The following is a 15179-nucleotide window of genomic DNA, read 5'->3' on the forward strand; positions in this document are numbered from 1 at the left end:
TTAGACGTCCTAATTTGGAAATAAGATTCTGTATCCATGGACTTAGTTGTAGTTATGTATGATATTCTTAAGAAATTTGATCTTATGGATAGACTTACCGAGTTTGCGCATCTTGTACTTATGAACATTAGATAGAGAGATTGATAGATTTGTGCATCAATAAGGTAAAAAGTGCTACATGGGAATTAGAAAGCAAGATGCGAGAAGCTTATCCATTTCTGTTTTCAGGTAAATTTCGGGGACGAAATTTCTAAAAGGAGGGGAGAATTGTAACACTCCAATTTTTTTAAAAGGTATTTTTGTAATTAATGGAATTTTGTAATTTTAATAAAGGAATAAGGGTATTTTTGTAATTTTATTATTAATGGCATTTTCCCAATTTTATTAAAGTTTGAGGGGTAAAAGGGTAACTTGGAACGGGTTGTTCCAAAATTGGAACGGGCCGTTCCAAGCAATAAAAATATACTGAAATTTCAAGTTGAGAACGGGCCCAGAACGGGCCGTTCCAACAAGGAGAACGGGCCGTTCCGGAGGGAGAACGGGTCGTTCTGCTGAGATTGAGAACGGGCCGTTCTGGTTTCAGAACGGGCCGTTCTGCTTTTTGGGAACAGGCCGTTCTGATTTTGGAACGGGCCGTTCCAATTGAAAATTTTGCCCACGTTTGAAGGATCCGGAACGGGCTGTTCCGAAATCAGTACGGGTCGTTCCGGGTGCGTCAGATTGCCTATAAATAGGAGGCAGGGGGCTGTGAAAAATCATACAGCCAGAAGTGGAAATTTAGAGAGAGAAAGAGAGAGAGAGAGAGAGAGAGAGAGAAAGAGAAAGAGAAAGAGAAAGAAAGAGGGAAAGAGAGGGAAAGAAAGAGGGAATCCAGAGGGGGGAGATTCCGCTCAAGTTTTAGCTCCTACTTATCCAGGTAAGGGGGAGGAGAACCTTATCTCTTTAAAATTTTATATACTACTATGTTATTTATTTATGTTATTTTCTTGATACATTTATTTAGTGGGGTGTCCCTAACCTCATTTATTTGCTTAACCTTTGATTATTTTTGTCTATAATAATTATTAAGGTGTTCATATTTTATATTGTTTTATTATTTTATAATGATCGTCATTTTTATTTATGTTATTGGTACTATTAATATATTCTTGTTACGTAAATATATTATAAATATATTTATAATCAACTATGATATAATTGTGATATCTTGGACTCGTCTTGTTATTATTTTTCATGGATTTATAAAGATAAATATTGTTCTATGGCCATAGAAGATAAAGTTTGAATTATTTGTAGCTGGAAGTTTGACCTTGGGGATTTAAATGAGTAAAGAATGAAGGTGAAATATCCTATTGTTGGTTAAGATGAAATATCCTTTTATTGGTTGATATTTTGATGATGCTCATTTATCCTGACTAGTCACTACAAGTATAATTCAAATTTTATTGTATCATGAAAATCTAATATATGAGTTGTATATATATTTATATTTATATATATACATATATATATATATGTTTAATATTGATTACAAATAATTCTGTTTATTCTTTTGAATTATTGTATTTATTGGATATTGTTCTTACTCCTCTCTTTTCTTTGTTTTTATAAATTAAATATATTACAAAATAGATGGATCTACTTTGGATTCCAGATCATTTTGCAGTTGATATAGCTGTGGTATTCCTTGGAAGGAATTGGAATGTGGAGGCTATTTGATGAATCTATTACAATTTTTGTAAATTTATTTTCACAATCAATGTAAATATTGTAATAAAAGTGAAAGAAAAATATATTGTGTAAAATAATACATTATGATAAATATTTTAGAACGATATATCATGTATTAAATTCACAAAATATGATTGTTCTTTACCTTTATCTTTATTATGAAAAAAAATATTGTTAACGATATAATTGTGAAAATATTATATAAGAAAATATATAATTATTATTATATAAATTGGGCGTTACAGCTTAAGTGCTCTACGATCGAGGAACCATCTTTGTATTTCAAGTTTACCAACTTTCGAATAAGAAAAGCCTTCTATTATGCATTTTTAAACTCAAACAACTCGCTCAATTTCCTCAACAAGTTGAAAGCAATAGTCTCACTAGACACATGATGACAAATGCTCTAATTTATCAATTTCCTAACCATGCCAATAGTCTTCTTATTGGTCTTCTTCCATTTTTCTTCTTATTTATCTACTAGTTTGGTGCCTTTAGCCTCAATGGGATTATACAAGTCTCTACAAATAAAAAAATTTTCATTCCCGACATCCAAATAGAGTAATTGGTAGAATTAAATTTAATCATTGTACCATCAACATTGTCTTCATTCATTTTCAAAAAAGATACAACAACTCCCAATCAAATCTCTGGAGTTGTCGGAGAAAGATAATAAATAATAATAATTAAGCATAAACAAAAGTGGATCTCTTTTTTCCTTTTGCAAATAATAATAGGCTCCGAAAGCAACAAAAATAGTTTTAGGCATATAAGATGTACAAAATAGTAACTAAAAATCATGTGCCAAATTTTAATATAGGAAAACTCTCAACATGAGAAAAAAATCCACGAGACTAAACAAATACTAATATACCTTAATTTGTAAACCACAAGTCCTCCATAAGCCACCAAGAATTACTAAAAATAGCTCATTGTCGATAGATGGATAACAATACAAAAAAAAAACCTAAATTGATATCTAAACCACCACTTATGATATAATGTTAGATTTATGATATAAAAAATTTAGTTTTAATTTTATATTAATGATAAAAATTTACAAAATGATATAATATTAATTTTAAGTATTGATAATTTAAAAATATTAAAATTCAATTTAAAACTAAAAGTTAAAAAATCAAAAAAGATGAGAAGTTGAGAAAAACTTTAAAAACTCTCATTAAAAAATAAGCTAAAAATATTTTAGTTGAAAAACAGTCTTCTACAAGTATTTTTGTTCAAAATAATTATTCTAATTTATATATATAGGTTGGATAATCTTTTTAAATTAAAAAAAATGATGGAAATAGACTATTTTAAAGATTAAATTATTGAATGTATGAGAGATGAGAATAGGTCAAGCTTTAAATGGAAAATTATTGCTTGACCTATTTAATGTTTGGTTTGTCCTGATCTATTTAATAAAAATTTTAAGTATAAACTTTTAAAATAAATTATTTATTAAAAATAAAAAATTAAGTTTAGACTTATAGAAAAGTCTGTTAGGCTTGATAAACCAACCTATTTATTCATATAATACAATAAAAAATTATATTTAAATATATTTTTAGTCCTTCAAATTTAGAATAAATTTGTTTTTGGTCTCTTAAACTTAAAACTACATTTTTTTGTCATGTAATTTTTAAAAATCTTGTTTTAGTCCTCAAAGTCACTAATAAAATATTTGAAAGTGATAAATTAATACAATTATACAATATCAATTTAATGTTATGTTTATTTTGTGCAACAATATTTGAGAGATTTTCTAGAAAAAAAATGAGTATACGGGTTAAAACAAGTTTTTTTTAAAAAAAAAATTATTAAGGCTAAAAAGATTAATTTGAAATTTGAGGAACTAAAATTAAAGTTACCTTAAATTTAAAGGACTAATAATATATTTAAGTAAAAAAAGTAATATACATATTACATTATTAATAATATAATTAAATAAATAATTTGTAATACAAGAAAACAAATTATTATTATTTTTGACATTTTCACTAACTTAATTAAATGTTTTACATTCACATTCTCTATTCATACAAAATCAAAAAATAGAAAATAAAAAATCTAACAATCATATTGGTGCATGCTCTTTTTATTTATCTTCATGGATGTTTATTTAGAATATTTTAAACAAAATATAAAAAATAATTTTTAAAAAAATTATATTATCTTTTTTCATTACAATTGTGTATGAGTTATCTTTCTTATGTTATTTTTTTATTTTAAATTCTAAATATTAATGATAATAGAGTAAATTATTTTTCATCACGAAAAATTAAAAAAGAGTCTCACACATATTTAAAATAGTTTTTTTACTTATTTAAAATTAAATTTATTAATTTATTTAAAATTATTAATAAAAAAATAGACTTTAAATAGATTAATAAATCAAATTAAACTTTTAAAAAAATTAGGTTAGATCTTTTAAACTTTAATTTTATAAAACTATTTAAAATATTATTTTTGTATTTTTTTTTAAATAAATTTCTAAATATTTTTTTGATTGGACCCCTGCCTATATGTTATTTTTAATTGTTTTTCAAAGAGTTTTAAAAGCTCTCTACAAATTGTGAGTTTTAAGCGGCCAAAAATTGACATTATAGAACCGATATTTTTAGTTTGTAGACTCGGTCTCAAAAATAGTTTAACCATTTATTTAAAAAAAATTAAAGGTTAAAAGAATTATTTATTAAATAGTATTTTAGTTTATACGATATACATATTAAATATTTATTATATATAACTAAAATTTATAATAAATTATATATACAAATAAATATTATGTTTAAATATATAAATAATATTTAAAATTTATATAAATAAATATTTTAAACATTTAATTTTATTTTGAATTTATAATAATGATTCATATTATAGTACGAAATTATTTTTACTTAATGATAATTTATGTTAAAAATATAAAAATTAAATTTATAAATAATTATAATAAATAAAAATTAAATTAGATGAAACATTAAAAAAAATTTCTAAAAGTTTTTTATTTTAAAAAAATTCTAAAAATATTCTCACACTAAATAATGATTTATATTTAATACATAAGAATTGATTTAACTTTGCTTAAATTGAGATAATTTTATATTTATTAATTTAATATAATGTATTAGAATTAAAATATAAAAAAATAACTTAATTTGACGTAGTATAAAAAATTTAAAACCTAACCTAACTTAGCATTAATTAAATTTAAACAATATCATTTAGAAGAAAAGATAAACAAAACAAAACTCTTGATATAAATATTCGCAGGTGACTTAATGAAAACGCAATTATTTATTAAAATGTTTTGAAATAAAAATAAAAAAAGTAAATTTATAAGATAAGAGTGAATATAATTTTTTACCTTTTTTTTTTTCCGTTTTGTTTCCTATTCTTCCACGCCAACCGTTTCTCAAAATGAGGAAGAGAGAGAGAGCCTCCCATGTCCCTTTTTTTCTTCATAATATTATTTATTTATTTATTTTTGCATTCTTTATTCTTTCACATTGGACTGCTGTAGCAACATGAGTCACTGTGCACACCACACTTCTCTCTCTTCCTCTCTCTTCTCTTTTCCCAATTTTAAAATTCTGCTGATGATGGTGCAGTTGATGAGTACTCCATTTAAATAGTTTAATTATGGTTTTTGGGTTCCTTTTTTAATCAAAAAATATAAAGCATATACTAAATTAACCATATGTTTCCAGCAAATGGTGGGTGTCTCCATGTTGGATCTCTCTCACTTCTTCTTTTTCTTCTTCACCTTGGTGTTCTCCTTCAACACTCTAGCTAACTCACTTTCTCTTCCCTTCAACACTTCAACATCACTTGACTCTGCTGTTACTAACCTGAACTCACTCCCAACGTTTCTTTTCTCTTTGTTTTCATTGCATATTATGTAACGTTGCCACCTTTGACTTGTTTTGTGTGTTTTTTCTTCTTCCTCTTTCCTCCTTTGAGTTGTCTCATGGCTCATGTGCTTATCTCTTCTTAATGTCTGAATAAATATGCACAAACCTATGTCTCAAAATCTTCACTTTTCTTTGCTCTTTCTTCTGAAAATCAATCCTTGGTCCTTGTGTTAACTGTTCTCTATGAAGGCTGATATATCAACCAACTTCTCATGATGTGAAGCATTTTAGATTTTGTGTTGGGGGCGTCTTTATCTTTCATAAGGGTAAGCATATATTCTTAAGATGGATGTTAATACTTTAGGAAATCATTCTGGTCTGATTATAGTTTTTATATTAGCATTATCCTCGTGGCTGAAATTCACACTAATCTTCTATTTTTCGAAATTTTGTTAATCGACAAATGGAAATGCCTTGGTTAATTGGTGTCTTACACTTCTCATACAAGTCAGAAGATTTATCTGTGATTTAGTCATTTATTAGAGTTTTGATTCACTCATTTGCTAGATTTCATTTTCATTTTCAAAGAGAGTACTTGTTGCTGATACTTTTGTCTGGATTTTCATTCTGCAGTTACTGGAAATTCATTTGACTAAGGGGATTGAGGGTTTCCCTGATCAATATTCAACAGAGGACAGATAGAAGGAGCATTTCCAAGAAATGACCTATTATGATTAGTGAAAAAGCATCACCTATCCCAACCTTTGATAGTGGCTTTTGTTTCAGTTACCATAAAAAGATGAGAGTTCTGGAGTTATCACCCTCTGATGGCAATGGTTCCTCTGATAATGGAGATGAACCTTTACCTCAGGATGCAGATTATAGCAATGTTCTGAGTCTCAGCGATGAGCTAGAGACTTCAATCTTGGCAAGATTTCCAAGATCACAGCACTGGAAACTATGCTTTCTCAACAAGCGGTTCTTAACTCTAGCAAGGAGTGGTGAGATCTACAAAATCAGGAGAGAGTTAGGATTCAAAGAGCCTTCGGTTTTCATGTTAGCAAGTGGGGATTGCAATTGGTGGGGAATGGAGTGGCCTTTTAAATCAAGCAAGAAGCTCCCTCCTATTCAATCAGATTATAGTTTTGAGTTTGGAGATAAGGAGTCATTTTGTGCAGGTTCCCACTTATTAGTCTCAGGCAAGGAGATTGATGGAACTGTTATTTGGAGGTTTGATTCAATAAGAAACGAATGGCTCAAAGGGCCATCTATGATCAACCCTAGGTGTCTTTTTGCATCAGCCACAAGTGGTGCCTTGGCTTTTGTTGCTGGGGGTCTTGATGCAAGAGCTTACTCCTTCCAAATCTTGGATTCTGCTGAGAAGTACAATTCTGAAAGCCAGTGCTGGGAACCCCTCCCAAGGATGAACAAAAGGAGAAAGTTTTGTTCAGGCTGTTTCATGGATAACAAGTTCTATGTCCTTGGAGGACAAGATGAACATGGGAAGGACCTCACTTGTGGGGAATTCTTTGATGGGAAAACAAACAATTGGACCTTGATTCCTGATATGTGGAAAGATATTCCACTTTTTGTTTCACAATCTCCACCTCTTCTTGCTGTTGTGAACAATGAGTTGTACACACTGGATTCTTCTTCCAATGAGCTGAAAATGTATGAGAAGGGAAGCAACTCATGGAAGACTTTAGGAGTGGTTCCTGTGAGGGCTGATGCACAAGGAGGTTGGGGTGTGGCATTTAAGTCTCTTGGTGATGAGTTACTTGTTATTGGTGCACCTTCTGTATCCCACTCCGAGCGTGCCTTGTCTATGTACACATGTTGCCCTGATCCTGATGATGAGAAATTGAGGTGGAGGCAAATTGGATGTGGCAACATTCAGCTCAATCACTTTATCCGAAATTGTGCTGTGATGGGAACCTAAATTTTCAGCAACAAGAGCTTGGAATCAATATCAAAATAAAACTTGGAGGTTAATCTGGAGTGTTGTCTCTAATACAAGCTGCATTCATTTGATGATTTTATCTTTGTTTCTGTTATGACACATGTTGTCACTTTGAAACAACTTATTGTTAGGAAGCTTGTTGATGTATCTTCTACCTTTCATCTTTAACTTAAGTAGGAGTGAAAATGGCAAGTATTGTCCTATTATTGTGGGTGAAGAAAAACGGATTATGAGATTCAAAGCTCAAATGCTACTTTTTCCCGCTTGTTCTGATGCTGATTATGTCAAGATCTCAAATCATGTTATTCAATATCAAATTTGAATCATTTGCTTCATTGAGTGAGTTACCATATTTATTTTATGTGCTATAATAGAAATAATGTTGGAACTAAAAATCTTGAGTACATTAATCAAATCCTTTGTCACTAAGTTGAATCTTCAAAGTTGCCATACTTCAAAAAAAAAAAAAAATGCTTCCAGTTCTATGTCTCCTGTTGCCATACTAATGTATCAAGGTAATCCGATTTAGTTATGTTAAGACTCTTATCAGAAATATTTACCACTGGTATGTTTTATCTATTAGAATGCGATAGGACTTCTAATGTTTTTACTAAGTTTTGGAACCAAGAGTTGGCTTATTTTTTAATTCTTCCTTTATTCTTTAATGGGGAGAAATATCGTCTAAAATCGTGAACACAACAACAAATAATAAGCAGAAGAAAACAAATTTTCTCCGACTTACAAGAATCAATACAAACACCAACATATATATAGCAGGAAAATAGAAATCACAAATGAATAATTAACACCAAAATTCTGTTGGAAAACAATTCAAATTTCCAAATTCATATATATGAGATATTATTTAGATTTTAAAAGATATTGATTCTTTAAGAATATTATTTAGAATTGAAATATATTGTATTTATTTTAAAAAATTATTTTCTCTTTTAAGGTTATATGTAAGGTCAATAAATAAAGACTTATGAGATGAGAAGAATTACCTAACCTATAGAGGAGGTCACAACCTTAAATGAGAGACGAGGTCATATGAAGGGCGCTTTCCAAATTTCCCCAAAAAACTTGTGAACAATGATTTTCAAGTTCCACTAGAAAACTTGTGAGTAAGTGATTTTCAAGTTTTACCCACAAAATTTCAAGGGGGGATTATATATATATATATATATGTGTGTGTGTGTGTGCGTGTGTGTAATATATTTGAGATAAAAAAAATGAACATCCTTATGGACGTAGGCATGAACGACTAAATCACGTTAAATAAATTTGCATAAAAGAAAAGAATATTCTTTTGTTCCCAACAATGGTATCAGAGCTCATGATTGGTGGAACCTGGTGGCCTGTCACTTGAGTATTGAAGATTGGCATAGGACGATTCCAATACCCAAGAAATAGATACAAGAAATATTATAGAATAAAAGTATGGTTGAAGATGATTGTGACAAGCATCAATGGCAACAAAAAGGTCAAATTTGAAAATTTTAATCAAGGGAGGAATTGTTGGGAAACAATTCAAATTTCCAAATTTAAATCTGTGAGATATTATTTAGATTTTAAAAGATATTGATTCTTTTAGGATATTGTTTAGAATTGAAATATATTGTATTTATTTTAGAGATTTGTTTCTTCTTTTAAGATTATGATATAAGGTCAATAAATAGAGATTCCTGAGATGAGAATAATCACCCAACCTATAGAGGAGTCACCGCCTTAACTGAGAGAGGAGGTCATATGAATAAGGGTTTCCAAGTTTTACCAGAAAACTTGTGAATGAGGATTTTCAAGTTTCGCCAAAACACTTGTGAAGAAGGAGTTTTCAAGTTTCACCCATAAAATTTGTGAAGAAGGAGTTTCCAAGTTTCACCCATAAAATCTATGAGGAAGTAGTTTTCAAGTTTTACACACAAAACATGAAGCGAGGATTTTTAGGATATAATATATATATATATATATATATATATATATATATATATATAGTTGAGATAGAAAATGAACATCCTTGTAGATGTAGGTATGAAGGATTGAACCACGTTAAATAAATTTGTGTGATCTTTTTCTATTTTTTCTATGGTGTTATTTTAATATGTTTCTCATCATCATTATTGTGCGTAAAAAAAAAGAAGATTTTTTTGTTCCTAACAGTGGTATCAAAGCTCATGGTTCGTGAAACTTGGTGCCCTGTCACTCAAGTATTGAAGATTGACATACAAAGATTTCAAAACACAAGAAATGGAGACAAAAAATACTGTAGAGTAAAAGTATGATTGATTATAATTGTGACAAGCATCCATGGTAACAAGAAGGTGAAATTTGAAAATTTTAATTGAGGGAGGAATTGTATGGAAACAATTCAAATTTCCATATTCAAATCTCTGAGATATTATTTAGATTTTAAAAGATATTGATTCTTTTATGATATTATTTAGAATTGAAATATATTGTATTTATTTTAGATATTTATTTCCTTTTTTAAGATTATGATATAAGGTCAATAAATAAAGACTCCTGAAATGAAAAGAATCACCCGACATGTAGAGGGGTCATCGCTTTACATGAGAGAGGAGGTCATGTGAAGGAGGATTTTTAAGTTTTGCTAGAAACATTGTGAATGAGGGTTTGCAAGTTTTGCTAGAAAACTTGCAAGGGAGGGATTTTCAAGTTTCACCCATAAAATTTGTGAGGAAGGAGTTTCTAAGTTTCACCCATAAAACTCGTAAGGAAATGGTTTTCAAGCTTTATCCACAAGACTTGAGGGAGGATTTTTAGGATATATATATATATATATATATATATATATATATATATATATAATATTTGTGTGTGTATGTGTAATATATTTGATATAGAAAATGAACATCCTTATGGATGTAGACGTGTGTGATCTTTTTCTATTTCTTTTATAGTGTTATTTTAATATGTTTCTCATCACTACTATTGTGCATAAAAGTAAAGAAGATTTTTTTTGTTCCCAACAGTGGTATTAGAGTTCATGGTTCGTGGAACTTAGTGGCTTGTCACTTAAGTATTGAAGATTGACGTACAACAATTCCAATACCCAAGAAATGGAGACAAGAAATACTGTAGAGTAAAAGTATGATTGAAGATGATTGTGACAAGCATCCATGGCAATAAGAAGGTAAAATTTAAAAATTTTAATCGAGGGAGGAATTGTTGGGAAACAATTCAAATTTCCAAATTCAAATCTCCAAGATATTATTTAGGTTTTAAAAGATATTAATTCTTTTAGGATATTGTTTAGAATTGAAATATATTGTATTTATTTTAGAGATTTGTTTCCTCTTTTAAGATTATGATACAAGGTCAATAAATAGAGACACCTAAGATGAGAAGAATCATTCGACCTATGGAAGGGTTACCACCTTAAATGAGAGAAGAGGTCATATAAAGGATGGTTTCCAAGTTTTGCCAGAAAACTTGTGAATGAGGGTTTTTAAGTTTCACCAGAAAACTTGTGAGGGAGGAGTTTTCAAGTTTCACTCATAAAACTTGAAAGGAAGTAATTTTCAAGTTTTACCCACAAAACTTGAAGGGGGATTTTTAGGATACATAGACACACACACACACACACACACACACACATATATATATATATATATATATATATATATATATATATATATAATATTTGAGATAGAAAACGAACATTCTTGTGGATGTAGGTTTGAAGAGTTGAACTATGTTAAATAAATTTCTATAATCTTTTTCCTATTTATTTTATAGTGTTATTTTAATATGTTTCTCATTATTATTATTGTGTGTGAAGGAAAAGAAGATTTTTTTTTTCCCTACAGTGGTATCAAAGCTCATGGTTCATGGAACCTGGTGGCCTGTCACTTGAGTATTGAAGATTGACATACGACAATTCCAATACCCAAGAAATGGAGACAAGAAATACTACAGAGTAAAAGTATGATTGAAGATGATTGTGACAAGAAAGTCAAATTTAAAAATTTTAATTGAGGGAGGAATTGTTGGGAAATAATTCAAATTTCCAAATTCAAATCTCTGAAATATTATTTAGATTTTAAAAGATATTGATTCTTTTAGGATTTTTTTTGGAATTGAAATATATTGTATTTATTTTAGAGATTTTTTCTCCTTTTAAGATTATGATGTGAGGTCAATTAATAGAGACTATTGAGATGAGAAGAATCACCCGACCTGTAAAGGGGGTCATCGCCTTAAATGAGAGAGGAGGTTATATGAAGGAGGGTTTCCAAGTTTCGCCAAAAAACTTGTGAATGAGGTTTTCGAGTTTCACCAGAAAACTTGTGAGGGAGGGATTTTCAAGTTTTACCCATAAAATAAACATCCTTATAGACGTAGGCATGAAGGGCTGAACCACGTTAAATAAATTCGTGTGATCTTTTTTTTTTTTTTTTATGGTGTTATTTTAATATGTTTCTCATCATTATTATTGTGCGTAAAAGAAAAGAAGATTTATTTGTTCCTAACAAATTTTAATGTGGAAACCTCCATAATATGAGAATAAAAGTCACAAGTCATCCAAATGAAAGCAATAAGCTTACTAAGATTATTAAGGCTATAAGAGATTCTTTAACAACTATACAAAATAGTGATTACAATAAACCAAACAAACCATCAATGCTTATAAATGAGAAATAAGATAATAAAAAAAATCAACCCAAAATAGAGCTACTACAATGAGGAATATTTCTCAAACTCAACCTTTTTTCACTTATTTGACAGTTGAAAACCAAGAATCAAGTTTGTTGAGCTTGTTTAGAAGACAACCTAATTTAATGGTGAAAAAAACATTAATCACTATTGGATAGTGGCTATCTGGTCATTCAAAGTGAGACAAATAGAGGTATCAAAGTGAACCAATTTAGCTCACCCGAGTTACATTTAAAATGGTCTAACTTAGTTCACTTTTTGTTAAGTCAAGAAAAATTCAACTCAACTCGAATACCTAGGTTTGTGGGTTGGCATACAAATTCTTAAAAATAAAAAATATAAAAAAATTATAACACTTCAATATTTAAGTATAAAGTCATTTAATGATTTAAGTCTTTTTTAATGAGTTAAATAGGTCAATTTGACTTTAGCCAGTTTGGCTCACAAGTCAAGTGAGCTAGGTTGTTGTTGGGCTAAAACCATAATGATTTGAGTTTTTCCAGTTTGACTCGATTCAAACCCGTGGTGGGACAAGTCGACTCATCATGTTCCAACTCACTTTGGCACCTCTTTGGTGAAATGTGGGATTACTTTTTTTTCCTCTCCAATAGATGTTCTCACCTAGTATAATGAGTCTCCCTTTCCTTGATTTGCCTTTTCTCTCCTTGGATAAGGGAGAATATATGGACATGTACATTTGGGCCTTTCTCCACAAAAGAAAGAGCCCAAAATCCAACATATCTCTATCAACAAAATTAATGCCAAAAAAAAATTCTATGTGATTATATATTTATTTGTAATTATTATTCTCTTAATTAGAATAGTAATATAAATATGGCACTTTAGCTAATTTAGTGAAAAGAAAATCAAGTTAACAACTTATAATTATTTTTTACTTAAATGAAAATGCTTAAGGAGGAGAACACATAAGTTTTGCCTAATCCTCTTTGAGTTGACATGATTTCAGCCTCGGTTATGATTCCAACACTTGGTTTGCAATATTTTTTCCTTTTATTTTTCACCCCATTCAAGTTTCATGATCTTATCTTTATGTTCTTCTTGGTTATTTGTTTCTTAGTCTAAATTAACATCTTGTTTTTCTTTGATTGTTTTTCTTTATTTATGTTTTCCAAAAAGTATGATGTCTTATTGGTTCTCTTTAATCGCAAAAACTACTAAGGTTGTACATTCCAACTTCAGATATTTGTCAAAGGAAAAAAAATTGGAGTCATGTTGATGGCAACACTCCTTTTACTAACAAAGACTAAGATAATGTTGATTATGCCAAATGGGAAGTCAAAGATGCTAAAGTTATGACATGGATCCTTAGTTCCATGGATTGTAAAGGTACTTGCAAAATACTCACAAGCAAAGCAAGTATCTAACCATAATTTTGGGTCTAGATAAAAGAAGTATAGACCCACAAAATTGTGTGGGTATAGGTAGAGGTCGTCTGAGTACTATAATACTCATCCTGTCCTGCACTTATTATATATTAATATAATGAAATAAATAATATATATATTATATTATGAAAACTAGTTATATTTTTAATTTTAAGATTAATTTTACAAGTTTCTAATAATATAGAGAAATCCTAAATCTAATCATATTCCCTTCACAATTGATTCATGATTGTATGATGTCTCTCTTTGCCTCTATGTGAGTTTAAGCTTCATTGTTTGCACAACTCCACCTTGACATTAAGACCACATGACAACACCATAATGAATATGTGGCTTGCACAACTGCGACTTTGAGCTTCATCATGAGTGTGAATATAAGCCTTATCGCGAGTGCGACTTTGACCGGCCCTCACCTTGAGTAGAGCTTCATAAAAAAGGACTAGGGTTAGGAACAAAGGGGACTTGACCCTCCACTTACCTTATTAAAAAAAGTATTGTTCTACATGCTCAATGCAATATATGAAATATGTCCATTTTAAAGTTAGAATTTTTTTTAACGAGAAATAACAAGAGAACTAGGGTTAGAAACAAAGGGAGCTTGACCCTCCACTTACCTTATTAAAAAAAGTATTATTCTACATGCTCAATACAATATATATGAAATATGTCCATTTTAAAGTTAGAATTATTTTTTTATTTTTTAACGAGAAATAACAAGAGAATTTATTAACTTATTTTATTTATTTACTTATTTTATGTAATAATTTAATTCTATGCGTAAAATTTTATAAATTATGTATGGTGTTACATAATTTTTCAAATATGGATTTATATCACTCTTTTATAATATTTTTAAAACTATGCCAATTATTAGACTGGTCTAGAGACTAATTTAAGATTCAATAGTTCAATTGTAGTTTAACCATAATCAAATCAATATTAATATAATAATAATAATTAGTATTATTATCATCATCATTATTAAAAATTATATTAAATAAATATAGCATCATAATAATAATAATATAATTATTAAAAAATTATATTTAATAAATATAAAATGTTATTTGTAGGTTTTTGGCATTAAATTTATACATAAAATTTTAAACTAAATATAATATAATTTCAAAATTTTAAATTAAATTAAAAATTGGAAGTTAGTCCATAGAAATAGAATAGTCTAAATTAGTGCATCGAGTAAGGTAGTTTACATAATAGATTATGATAATTTTTTAATATTTGAATTTATTATTATAAAACAAATTGGCCTATGGATTGGCCCTAGCCCATAAGGCATTGTGGGCTTTTTGGCCTTGTGGGCCTTTTTTAAGTGGGGTTTTTGACCCATTGGGCCTTTTTTGCCTTGGCCCACGTGAGCTGGACTTTGGAGGGTGGGCTTGACAAATTTGATAAGTCGAATTGTGAGTGCGACTTCAACCTCCACCACGAGTGCAATTGTGACATCGTCATCTGAAGTTGCATGCAGTCGCAACATCTAGGTCTATCATAGCCATTTGCACACCACTATTATTCCACTCTCTCACTAAATCA

The 15179-nt window shown here is 29.2% G+C and overlaps 1 protein-coding gene across 1 annotated transcript; it reads left to right on the top strand.

The window, feature by feature from the left end:
• The first annotated feature begins 5270 nt into the window (after positions 1 to 5270).
• Positions 5271 to 7880, top strand: LOC109795445 (F-box/kelch-repeat protein At3g27150). The gene is made up of 2 exons (XM_020354950.3): positions 5271 to 5911; positions 6219 to 7880. The coding sequence occupies exon 2, from the start codon at positions 6316 to 6318 to the stop codon at positions 7522 to 7524; it is 1209 nt and encodes a 402-aa protein (XP_020210539.1). The 5' UTR covers positions 5271 to 5911; positions 6219 to 6315; the 3' UTR covers positions 7525 to 7880.
• The last annotated feature ends 7299 nt before the right edge of the window (positions 7881 to 15179 follow it).

This window comes from Cajanus cajan, chromosome 4 (genome assembly GCF_000230855.2).
Source record: "Cajanus cajan strain Asha chromosome 4, NIPB_CcT2T_4, whole genome shotgun sequence".
Taxonomy (NCBI): domain Eukaryota; kingdom Viridiplantae; phylum Streptophyta; class Magnoliopsida; order Fabales; family Fabaceae; genus Cajanus; species Cajanus cajan.

What these genes read in the sequence shown, in the direction of transcription:
- LOC109795445 (XM_020354950.3), top strand. Translation starts at nt 6,316, where the DNA reads ATGATTAGTGAAAAAGCATCACCTATCCCAACCTTTGATAGTGGCTTT.